General features: G+C 42.5%; 1 protein-coding gene across 2 annotated transcripts in view; it reads left to right on the plus strand.

The window, feature by feature from the left end:
- Positions 1-12,709, plus strand: part of shank3a (SH3 and multiple ankyrin repeat domains 3a) — a 119,693-nt gene that overhangs the window by 43,127 nt on the left and 63,857 nt on the right. For both annotated transcript variants that reach the window (XM_030096899.1, XM_030096900.1), the window contains exons 4-7: positions 2,916-3,024; positions 3,552-3,703; positions 4,481-4,648; positions 9,225-9,341. In XM_030096899.1, coding sequence (XP_029952759.1) covers positions 2,916-3,024; positions 3,552-3,703; positions 4,481-4,648; positions 9,225-9,341 — 546 coding nt within the window. The remainder of the gene's footprint in view (positions 1-2,915; positions 3,025-3,551; positions 3,704-4,480; positions 4,649-9,224; positions 9,342-12,709) is intronic.

Genomic DNA, 12,709 nt, shown 5'->3' on the forward strand with positions numbered 1-12,709 from the left:
TTCTTGCTACTCAAGATATGCTAGAAGATGTGTTCTCTTTGTATTTTGCTCATCTGTTGCATTTAGTGACCACCAGTAATTGCACTATTGCCGGATAATGGTTCCTGGCGGTTCGGTTTTAGCAGCGCATGTCCATGTCTGTTCCTCAACAGTGAGTCTGTCAAAGTTCATCGACGAGCTCCCATTACTGTGATTGATCGGCGTTCCCGTGTTAGCGGAGTACGACAGCTTACAGCGGTTCATGGAGTGACTTCAGACAGTCTGTCATGCAGCTGACTGCGAGAGAAGCCAACATACCTACATTTGATGATGGGATTATTTATTTTACCTCATACGCTTTCTGAACATAAAAGACTGCTGATCTTCAGTTAATTTAAATTCACGTCATTAGATGTCTATTTCGTATTGTTTCAGGTCAAATTAATGTGAAATAACGGCCTTTTTTAGCCTTTTTCAGCATCAAAATGTGAAATCCAACAGGAGGAAGCGCAGCTGAGTTATAAGAAATTAAAAACACTTTTACATAACTGATTGAAAACTCTTTTGCTAATTGTAGGTATAGAGTTGTCAAGTGATTGAAGAACCACAAGCAACGAAGTTTTTAGAGCAGCGTGATATGAAATGCGGATAAAGTGGGGAAACTGCTGCATAGGATGGTTCTCTTTCTTGTCAAACTGCCATCTAGGTGATCAGGATGGAAACCCGTATGCAAAAGAGAAACCTGCGAATAAAGGATTCCTCCCAGAACGTCTCCACGCACAGATGGCTGAAATAACATCAACACTCGCTCTTTCTTGTGCCCGATGCCTTCCCTCCGGTTTCTTTTCCAGGCTGGGAACATGACAGCGAGCATTTGACGAAGTCAAAAAGAAACTGAATTGCAGTAACTAAAAGAGGAGGCATCAAAAGGTGCAGGGGATGAAGTTGGATGATTTTTTTTTTCTTTGATAAATTGCCACGAGATAAAACAGTGAAATGTGTTGAGCATGAAATGTCGGCTGTAAAATGTTGCCGCGCAGGCACTTCTGGTTAACGAATTCAAGTTTCTCCTTGTCAACTTTCCATTTCATTATAAAGTTATGCTAATGTAACTGGGTTTTGAAGTGAGCAAATGGCTGCTCCTTAACAGATAGTGCAATAAAATAACTTTCTTTTGCCCTGTTTCCTAATCGTGGATGTGATTGAAACATAGTTTTGTTCGTATTCTTTTGCAAATTACTGGTCTTGCAAATCACACAGATTGTGCATAGTCTGTGCACCAGTTGCTCATGATTTGAAGTATTACAGACTGTCTTTCCATCTGATTCTTTTCTGAATATTTAATTAGTAAGTGAGGATGACTGGGGATTAGATGCTCTTTGTGTTTTGCCAGAAATGTGCATTTTTTTTTTGTAAGTGTGAGAGATGGAGAGAGACTGACAGCGAGAGTTTATTAAGACCCTCTTCGAAGAGGATAAATCATTACAAAGCTGTTTTATCACTCCTCTGTTCAGCAGGCAATAAAATACACATCAGATCTGGCTGATCACTGGCAAACAATCCTCCAGGCATTATCTCAGGCATTATGCGGGGCGCACAAATGATGTGCTCACACACACACACACACACACACACACACACACACGCTCTCGTACAGACGAACACTTACAAACCCAACCTCGGTGCTCTTCCCACTCATGTGTACATTGGCTACCAGAGCTGTCTTTGTGTCCCATCACCATAACAACTGCCTCGCAGCGCATCCGACAAAAAAAAAAGAAGAAAAAAAAGGAAAAAGTCGTAGTGAATTTCTCTCACTCAGTTTGACTTGGGGATGGTTCAGAGTAGCGGTCGGCAGTTCCTTGCGGCGTGCGAGAGGGAGAAGCGGGCTTGTGAAGGCAAGCAGGCTGCAGATGCCTCGGTGTGAGGAGGAGAAGGAGAAGGTCTGTGATGTGACATTTGGAGGGTGCGAGTTTTCAGACGCAGGGACTGGCGCTGTACGATGCTGCACATGGTGAGTGAGCTGCTGCATTCTTTTTCTGATCCACTCTGCGATCACGAATCTGTGAGTTTGAAGTTCTTACTGACCTTAAATGCTAAAGAACGTAGTTTGTGTGTGTAGCTGAGCGCGGATTGTCGTGCATGTGTGACTGTTATGTAATGAGCGAGGCTGTAGAACCTTGAGAGGGTGCAGGAGTAATGAAAGTTCTCTTCGAACACTGCAAACACTGGCCAGTTTTGCAATAATTGAGTGATGAGGCTATAAGGGTTTCATCCGTGTTTTCCTGCTCACTATGTGCTCAAAGCCTTTGTTCCACAGGAACCTGTGATGCTCACCGCTCACATTTGTCCCTGTATTTGTCAGATTTGAACCAGCTTCAGTAAAAGTGTTGAATATTTTTACATTTTGTGTGTGTGCGTGCGTAAAAATATTCAAGGACAGGTTGGATTTGCATATGTATTTCTTTGTTGCCTGTTATTGTGCTTTATTTATTTATTTATTTATTTATTTATTTAATTGTTATAATGGATTAAAACCTCCACAATCAAACCTAGTGATGTAGTTGCTTTGAGATGCTGTCACAAAATCTTCACCTGCTTTGAACCGGAGCAGAGATGTTGCTTCCTTATCTCATTTTATCAACGCTAAGCTCTGAAGGAGAAGTCTTGCATTTCGATGTTACTTCAGAGGCTGTTCTCTGTCTTTTTTGGTCTGTCCTATAATAGCTGATATATCTCCTGCACATGGTCCATTTACTTGGCATGACTAACAGAAATAAAAGCTTCAAACATAGAAGGAGAGTGCAATGACTTTAGCTTTCATCTCTGGGCTGCATTATTAAACGTCCTCGGCTACATGAGTCTGACATCGCCCAATCACAGCTGTCTCTTCCTCTGCCTCCCCCTCTCCCTTCTCCCTTGTCTCCCTCCATTAGGCAAACCTGAAGAAGTTTATGGAGTATGTGCAGCAAAGGAACACTGAGAAGGTCTCAAGGTTTCTGGAAAAAGGCCTTGACCCTAACTTTCATGATCCAGACACAGGAGGTAAGAATGAATTGTTTATTTATTGCTTTTTTTTCCCCAAGCTTGATTTGACTTTTTTCCTTCTACATTGTCTTTCTTTTCTTCTGTCTTAATCACAAATGACCATGTATGGATTTTGTGAAATAAGCCGTCTGCCTGCCGGGTAAAGCCGGATGATTCTCTTTGCTAATCTTCTCATGTATATGCAAATGTTTGTCCAGCCATGGAGGAGATTTCTCTGCCTGGTGACCTGTAGTCTGGCAGATGAGCCGGGAAGGGAGGCGAACAAGAGAATAGGTTGTTGGAAAACCAACAGGAAGCGGTCGCTTTAGTCAGATCGGAGGGTGACAATTGCGGTCGTCCACATGCAGAGTCACGAGAAATGAAAACTCGCAGCCGACGTCTCTAACCTTGACTGTTATAAACATCTTTGTCATCAGACGCTCACAGCTTCACATGACTGATGCTTGTTTTCTGAGAGGAATCCATCGGATTGTCAGAGGAAACATGTGGATTTCTGTTTTCTCTCTCGTCCCCGGATTTCACAGAATGTCCTTTGACGCTGGCAGCGCAGTTGGAGGGATGTGGAGAGCTCATCAAGGTGCTGAAAAGTGGAGGGGCACATCTGGACTTCAGAACAAAAGATGGCATTACCGCCCTCCACAAGGCCGTTCGCAGCAAGAACCACACTGCTCTTATTGTGAGTATAACTCATACAAACAGGCGCTGACTCATCGCTTTTATTTCCTTTACTCGACCATCTCGGGCCTTTCTCTCTGTTATCTAAGGCAGCAGGTGATTACACAGATGAGTATGGCAGGCGATCGAGTAATTACAAAATATATGAGGCTGAACGTCCCTCTTTGAGTAGCATCGCCTCTGAGCGGCCTTGCATGTTCTGGTTTGAGGAGGCCTGTGACCTAAATGAAAGGGGCTTCCGTGAGTCATTCCACTGGTTCTCTGTCGAGACAGAATTGTTCGAACTGGAATTTGTCATTTCCGTTTAGTTTCATAATTTTCATAATACTAATGTCCAATGTCACTGGATCACTGGATCATGTAACATCCCTAAGTATAGCCAGTCATCCCAACAATCTGCACACACACCTCTTTTAAAACCTGGAAATGGTCATTGACACATTGATTACATCCTGTACCTGTAACAACGACCTACACTCTGATGAACCAAATCCAGCTGATCCAAACTGCAGGGTACCAGTATCTCTCACCAAAATATCTTAAAATTAATTTCAAGATTTGAGTCATTTTTTAAGCAAAGATGGATCAAGTGTCTGATTCACATGAAATGTATTGCAGCGTCTTCCAGGCCCAGTTTAGGGATTCCAGGTGCTTAACTACCACTAACCGCTCCAGTCTGTCTGAAATTCTCACTGCATGGTGACGATAAACACAGTTGAAACTGGCAACCGAAGACTTGAAACTGTTGGGGTTTTTTTTTTCTTCTTTTGCCCATCAGACACTGCTGGACTTGGGTGCATCTCCTGATTACAAAGACAGCAGGGGGCTGACTCCTCTCTACCACAGCTCCATGGTGGGAGGAGACCCCTACTGCTGCGAGCTGCTGCTGCACGATCACGCCCAGGTCGGCTGTGTGGATGAGAACGGCTGGCAGGAGATACACCAGGTGGTGCACAGTGACACACACACACACACACACAAACCCACTTGTTGTTGCTTTGACAATTTCAAATACGATTAAGGATTCCATAACAACTTTGACATCAGATAAACTCCTAAATCCTGACACGTGGTTTTTAAACTCGATTTTATTTTCCCTTTAAACAGTCCTTTCTTGTCAAAGTAGCATCACAATTCTGAAGTGTCGCTTCAAAGCTCACAAGGTCTCATAAAGAAGCAGACTTCCACGCTGATGGGTTGTGTCTAGAATGCAAATGCAAGTTTGAAAAGTGTTTCTTTTTTTTGTTTCTACAAGTTCATTTATTTGATTCATGATAATATTCTCCGTGCATATAAACCTGCACAGCAGTCAGATCACTATCCTCAGTGTAAACCTGACAATCTGTTCTGTCAGTCAGAAAGAATTTTAACATATATTGACGAAGAAAAGTGACCGTGTCAGCGAGGCTATTACCGATCCGATTCTCTTTTACTGAAGACGAATCCTGTGGATTTGTCTTCCGTAGATTTGCATTGGTTTAGCAGGAAGCTGTGTAGCCAGCTTAATAGAGTAAATGCATTCGTCTCTCTCAGTATAACCTGGCTGGCTTTGGGAAGAAATCAATCTCTTCTTTCCAAATTAATTAAACAAAAAGTGAGGAGGCAATCATTTCCCTCTCTTCCTCCTCCTGAAGCTGTCAATGGTGCTGACACATTTTTTTTTGTCTTTTGTTTTGCTTCAGTTGGGCAGTGTACCCAGTTATAAAAGCAGCATGTCTTAGAAAGACCCAGTTTTTTTGTTTGATGAGAAAAAAGTGGAATACAGACGGGATTAAAAACAAGCATAATGGTTCATGCATAATGTTGCAACTGCTGTATGAATCAGGCTTTTACAGTTGTGTGTTTTTGAGGGAGAGGGCTTTTAGGTTTTTTAAATAGCTGCTTCTTTTAGCTCGACTCTGAAAACCTGAGAAGACACACACTGAGAGGAACGCTGTGTGTGGAGAGCTGAATATTTACACCGCAGCTGAATGACCTTTTTACACAGTCTCATCCACACCTTAGTTCTCATTTACATATCAATCCACTCAGGTTTTTTTTTTTGGTTTTTAAAGCAATTTAATTGTGACCCATGAGCAGGGCAGATATACTGACAAAAATGTGTTTGTTCGGATTTGACTAACCGTATGTGGATCCGCTCTCAGAGCTGCAAAATGGTGGGACTTGGGAGTGCTGATAAAACAACACTCTGATGGCCAATTAGGTTTGAACTGAAGTACTTGGTTTTGTTTATGTATCCTCTCTTGATATCAAACATCATTAACGCTCATTCTGTAAAGGAGTGAACGCAGTGCTTTGCATCAGCTCAGCGCCGCTTTGCAGATTTCAGTCACTGAAAAAAGGCTTCCATTAAAAAATATTTACCCTGATCTGTTGCATCAAAAACTCAAATAAAGATTTGATCAGAACGCCGGCACAGACTCGCTACGTTAAAAACTGCCTCCTTCAGCCGCACAAGTGTGGAATCCCAAAGCTGCCCGTTTGGCGCCGTTTACTGGACAAGAACCTTGAGACCTCTGGTGTCTTTCTGTCACTACTCAGATCTGAGCTGAAAACCCCTGACACAAACAGAAACGCCGTGGAGGCACAAGTAGCAGCCTCGACGATGTTTACTGAGCAGCCTGGAGGCGAGACGTGTGTAAAATGCAGGCGATAAATGGTCAGAATCAGCCGCAGCAAGGGTGGTATGAGTAACTTCAGAGGTATTTAAGACTCTCTTCTCTTCATAACATCCCTGAACTTATGCTGCTCTTTCAAGTTAAGTCAATAAGGTTGATGCTTCTTTCTTCATCCCGGTGAATTAATTGGACGCTACAGCCTCCTCTGATCTCTGTCCAGTCGCCGTTCTTCTTACTTGTAACCATGGCGGACTCATCCCAGCGCCGGCTAAGTGGCCAACAGTGTTCTGTTCACACCCTGGGATGGCCGGGTCTCCCTGGTGTGTGATGGTGCAGATCACTGTGTCTGAGCAGCGCACGGCAGTGTGTTCCTTCAACCTTAAAGGCACCGCAACACCAGCTTTTTCCTGAGGATATTGCTACTCAGCATTATTTATTGACCCAGTCCATCTGGAAATAAACTCTTCTGGTGTTCTGTATGCAGAGTGTTGCTCCCACTCAGTGCATGTTTAGAACAAAGGTCAATAACAATGCTACACTGCTTTTACTTAAAAACTTGGAAAAATATTGCTCGGTAAAGAAAGGAGAAGCTACATTCTACCTGAACTGACACCACAGTGCCAATAACTGGAGAGAAAAGTTTTAGCCGGGCAGACTTTTGGAAAGATGCAGGTTTTAGGGCGTTTGGACTAAACACAAACGCTCGTCGATATCAGGTAGATTCAAGAGTGAGAGAAACAGCAGTCTTCCCCTCTCTGTTTGTATTTAATGATAACTATTAAACCGTCACCGGTTGGGCCGGCCAATAAACAAAAGGCACAGGTCAACAGACACACAGAATAGTGAGGGCAGAATAACGTTTCCCCAATGTAGACATCATTCAATATCCTGAGTTCCTATTTCATTTACTGTGGCATTCACTCGATTTCTGCATTTCAGCAGTTGATCACCAAATTTTCCCGCTCTGAAGTCAGCCTCGGGCCGTTTCAGCCAGTCGATGACGAGCCGCTCCCTCCGTTACACCCGGCAGTTCAGCATGAGCCGGCGCTCCGTATAATATTCTTCTGACTCTCCTCCCACTGACGGGCTTTTTGCTTCAGGAAGCGTCTCAATTAATACTGAACCACTGCCGATGTCTGCCACTGTTAATGAGTGTAGGTCTATGTGGGTAGAAGAATGTTGTTGAGGGTTTTTTTTTTTTTTTTTTTTTTTTTAACGGTGTACATGTTTCCTTGTCTCATTATCCATCCATCCATCCATCCATCCGCCCACTCATCCAATTTCATCCTGCTTATCCTGTTCAGGGTCGCAGGGCGCTGGAGCCAGTCCCAGCTCACAATGAGCAAGGGCAGGAAACACCCTGGACAGGTCATCACAGGGCAAACACACACACTCACATCCATATTAATGGACCAACCTCACATGCATGACTTTTGGTCTGTGGAAGGAAACACACCACCGCTGCATCACCGCGTCTTATTATCTTCATTTTTAAAATTTCCCTTCATCTTCTGAAACGAAAACATCCAGACTTATTAAACATTTAGATGAAATCACTACTGACCCTCTCAATTACTTCTCAATCAATATGATATAACGAGATTTGTTCTGGATTGTTATTGTTCATGTGTTATATAAAACATTAAACAGGAATTTCCTTGGTTTTGTTCAGAAAGAAATAGCAGACACACATACCCTATCACGGCTCCATTTAAGTAGTAGTAAAAAGTGATTTATGATGACATTCTGCAGTTATTTGATTAGTTGAATCCAACCTCTTCTGAACAAACCACAGATGTGAGAGGATTTTAAGATAAAAAAAAAAAAAAACAGTGGTGTACTGAGTGGTTTGTCACTGCTGGGACTTAAAGAAAAGGAGAATGGTTATAAGTTGTCATTTTATATGTGTCCTATCAGTGTTTGGATACAGCTGGGCTTTAGATGGAGTAGCTGTTGAATCAGGTCATAACTTTTACAATTATAAGATACCACATAACAAATCCACTAGACCTTCAGCTCCACACATTTTTTTTTATTCCATTTCATTCCTTCCACATCCCCCTCCTGAAGCGTCCCTCTTCTCCGCGTCCTTCCCGGCGTTAGTATTCTTGCGGTATATGTTGTGTACAATAGAATACACTGCAGTCAGGCTGATAACCAACAACAATCCCAACATAATTTGTGTGCTGTCACACACTCTTAGTGAGACAGAACACAGGAGAGAGGGGAAACAATTGCTGTGGAGAGTCGTGTGCTGTTTTTTTTTTTTTGTCAATGACACAGGACGGAATCTCAGCATGCAGGGAGAAAAGAGAGGAGATGAGATTAGATTAAAAAAAATAAGTTTATTGTTCTCACTTGTGTGAAACAAAGAAGTTAAAAAAGGCACAGCTCTTGCCAGAGTAACTTCACAAATTTACATTTAGCCTCAGGTGATACAAACAAGATTTTGTCTGTTTTTAAGCGGCTGTTGAGAGAAGAAAATTTGACAAAAGGTATTAGCCCAAGGAAACGTCTGGGCTGAATATTCACTAGATTGAACCTTTTATTTAATTTATTTATTTGAATGTTTTGGAATTTCTAAGTGAGGCTTTTGATGATCTGCTGCTGCACCGATTTAGTTTTCAATGTACTTATGTGCAAAGAAAATAAGTAGGCTTTTTTATATATACGCTTATATAAATATATACTTTTTTTTTTTTTTTTTTTACAGTTGTTTTAACACACTTTGTTGAAAAGGAGGCAGCCAGAGGCTTGCTCCAGGCCTGCTGCCTTATTACATTGTTAAGAAAAAGTTTTCTTATTTTGATTGGCCAGTTGACACACACACAAAAAAAAGAGTGACTCTCACAAAGTCAATGTCCTCATCTTTTTATTTATTTTTTCTTCTTTTTTTTTTTCCAGGCATGCCGCTATGGCCACGTGCAACATCTGGAGCACCTGCTGTTCTACGGAGCCGACATGAGTGCCCAGAATGCGTCTGGAAACACGGCGCTGCATGTGTGTGCGCTCTACAACCAGGTAAAGATAAATTTAAAACAAAACGCTTCACGGCCCGTCTGAGGTGAAGAACAGGGAATTTCATTTATATCCCCCCACAGTTCAGCTCCGGTGCTGGCAGTGTTAGTCGCACAGCAGTGAGTTTAACACGGTGATCGTTCAGGATCATTCAGCAGCTTGCTTGCTGGCAAATATGATGTGTGTATGCAGGAAGAAAAACTAAGTATTTCAGCACTTTATCCTCAGATATAATGACACAGTGAATGTATGTCTGCAGAAAATTTAGCAAAATTATTAAAAGTCTCTTATGTACAAATGAGCGACTTCGCTGCAGACGTCCTTGTGTCAACCGTTTTGCCGCTGCCTCTTCTTAAGTATCTGCAGCTGTGCGCACCTGGATTTCGGCAGTTTAATTCCTCCTTCGTGTTCTTGGCAGATCCACTCAGGCTCCATCAAATTAGATGGAAAGTGTCTGAGCTGCTATCTCCAGGTCTCCGCACAGATGTTCGCTGGGGTTCATGTCAGCGCTTCCACTTTGCCGTATATCTCGGTTCAGAGAAAAGGCTGTTGTGCAATTTGTTTCCACAGTTTAATGTCGCTTCCCTCTGGAAAGTCTGTGAAACAACATCTTCATCATTATTCATATTATAATAACGCCGCCGCCGCCACATCGCCTCTCTGCAGATTGGATTTGCTTGTTGGTGTTTACCGCACAAAGTTTTCACATTCAGCTCTTCATGTATTCACTTTCAGAAGTTCATATAAACAGCAGGTTGTCAGGGCTTTTTCTTGAGAGTGGCTTCTACCTACTTACTGTACGACAACACTGTAATTGGTGGAGTGCTGTCCAGATTGTAGTCTTTTCGTCTTTTTTGTCCTTTTCTCATCTGTGCACAACGTGCACAGCTTCTGAAACTATGGCTAAGTGACACTTTTCATCTTGTCTTTGACCTTATTCCTGGAGAACATAATTTGGCTGTTCTCTTGAAGAATCCAAAAGCAAATGTCAAAAGTGGTTGTGCTACTGAAAAGTCTAAGCTTCCAGTATCATTTTATGCTACTTCCTGTTGACGATTTTCAGACATCAGTTGTACGTTGATCATTTCGAAGTTTCAAGAACACAGTCAGTGCTGGGCAATGTAAATGAGATCATTTTTAGGATTGTTGGGTGTCTTTTGTCAGTTTGTCCAGGTTGGAGGTGTCGAGCTTGCCCATGTGCCACATGAGACGCTTTGCCCTGAATTCAAGTAGCTTCATCATTTAATGATGTCTTCTTGAGATCATTGTGTGCTCATTGTCTGAGTGTGTACATATTGGTTTTTCCAGTAGCCTCTTCATGCAGCATTGATCCTCAAGGATGTTTGTGGAACACAGAAGCAACATGTTTACACAAGATGTCTTCAGATTTGAAAGGTCATCGCTTTGCACATCACATTTTTCTACTTAGAGTGTGTATGTACATTTTCCCGTGTGTGTCTTGAGTATATGTTTCATTTGGTCAATATCCTTGGTGTATTTGTTTTCATATTGGAATCTCCGGGCTAAAGATCAGGGATGTTTCTCTTCACATGGTTTGTTGAGCAATTTGTGTGACAACACAAAGCAGAGTTTGTTATAATTTCTTGTATTTTTATGCCTTTTGTCTGTGATGGATGCCTCAGAGACAGTCGGTGCCAGACAGTGACTGAGGACCTGGACAAGATAATTTCTAAGCTGTCCTCATAGGCACACACCGAGCGTACTCCGAGGGTTCTGTTTCCTTTCCGTATTTCCTTCAATTTTCTGTTTTGAGCAACATGTCCTAAAGGGCAAACCTGCTATTCCTCGAATCATCTCTTTTACTCGGCTCATATTTGGAAAAAAGATTTTGCAAACAAAATCCAGTTTTGTTTTGTTTTGACGGAACTTCTCAGATGTTTGTTACACACTGTTATGTATCTAGTTGCAGCCTCCACTGTCCTTGTTCTTCAGCTGCAGCGTCCGTCCCTCTCCTGCCCTGGCTCCACCTGCTCCAACCACAGCGGGCTATCCGCGCTGCCATCCAAAGAATTTGACATCCAGTATTTTAAAGCCTTTGATCTGCTTGTTAACAACAAAGTCGAGGCTTGTAAACCCCCCCAGTTTGATCAGAAAGTCAGCTTCCACATGCGAGCACCTGATGTTTGACCGGCTCAGTCGGGACTCCAGTGATGGCTTCCAGCATGTTTGTGGAGACCGGCAGAGCCTGATGCAGCAGAGCTTATTCTCACACAGAAAATAAACCCAACTGAGCCACACACACAGACCGAAAATCAAGCTTCCTTCATTCTCTTATGGTCTGTCTGAACCCTCCAGGTTTCTTACAGTGATGCGGACTTTTGCGCCTCACCTTCAGAAAAGGGAACCCTTTCAGGCTCTCTTTAAATAACCAAGTCAGTCTTCAAGGTTATTCACATGTTCCAGCTGCCTGGCCTGTTTTAGCCGTGTCACGTATTTTCTACTGTTTGACCGTTTTCCACGTTGTGTGTGAGACACACAACACTGGCTTCCTCTTCCCTTCAGTCATCTTCTAGCATTTCTACAGAAATAAACTCTGGACGCTCAGACCTGCCAGTCATCATGTTTCTCCTTATTAATATGGGAAGTTTGACTCCATGAGGCGATCTTTTCAGGTAATAATATATCACTGTGTGATATACCTGCAGAGCAAAGTGACAGCATCTCCAAATGAAAAAAAAAAAAAAAAAAAGATTCTTATGAAGTTGTGATAATAGAAGAAGAAACATAGAGTGTGTGTTTAGAATATAAATGAAGCAGTTCTATGTCTGGAGCAGTACTAGAAAAAAACTGAGGAAAGAGGTCAGTGAAAAGTGGTACACTGCCCGATGGTACTTAGGCACAGCAAACCCATACATTGGGTTTTTACGATCTAAAAAAGGAGGAATTACCTGGGCACTTTGGAAGACGCTTTTATGTAACTTTATTTGAAAATAGAGACTGGCGCTCAGTACATGAACATTAAATGAACTCTTTTCCCCTCTCTTGGTCTCTTAATATTTCTCTTTTCCCCTCATTCTATCTTGCAAATGGACTGTGTGTGTGTGTGTGTGTGTGTGTGTGTGTGTGTGTGTGTGTGTGTGTGTGTGTGTGTGTGTGTGTGTGTGTGTGTGTGTGTTTCCACATTTTGATTTTAACCATGTGCTGCACAGCTAATTCTAGGCACCATGAATGACCTGCTTCTATATTCAACTGGAACACCATAGTCTCTGGAGGCGGAGGGTGTGTGTGTGTGTGTGTGTGTGTGTGTGTGTGTGTGTGTGTGGTTGTGGGTGGGTGTGTCATATCAATACTTCAATGGCAGCCATTCGTAGCTCATCCACGTGACCGATGCCAGTGAGCTCGTCCGGCAT

This window comes from Salarias fasciatus, chromosome 7 (assembly GCF_902148845.1).
Source record: "Salarias fasciatus chromosome 7, fSalaFa1.1, whole genome shotgun sequence".
Taxonomy (NCBI): Eukaryota; Metazoa; Chordata; class Actinopteri; order Blenniiformes; family Blenniidae; genus Salarias; species Salarias fasciatus.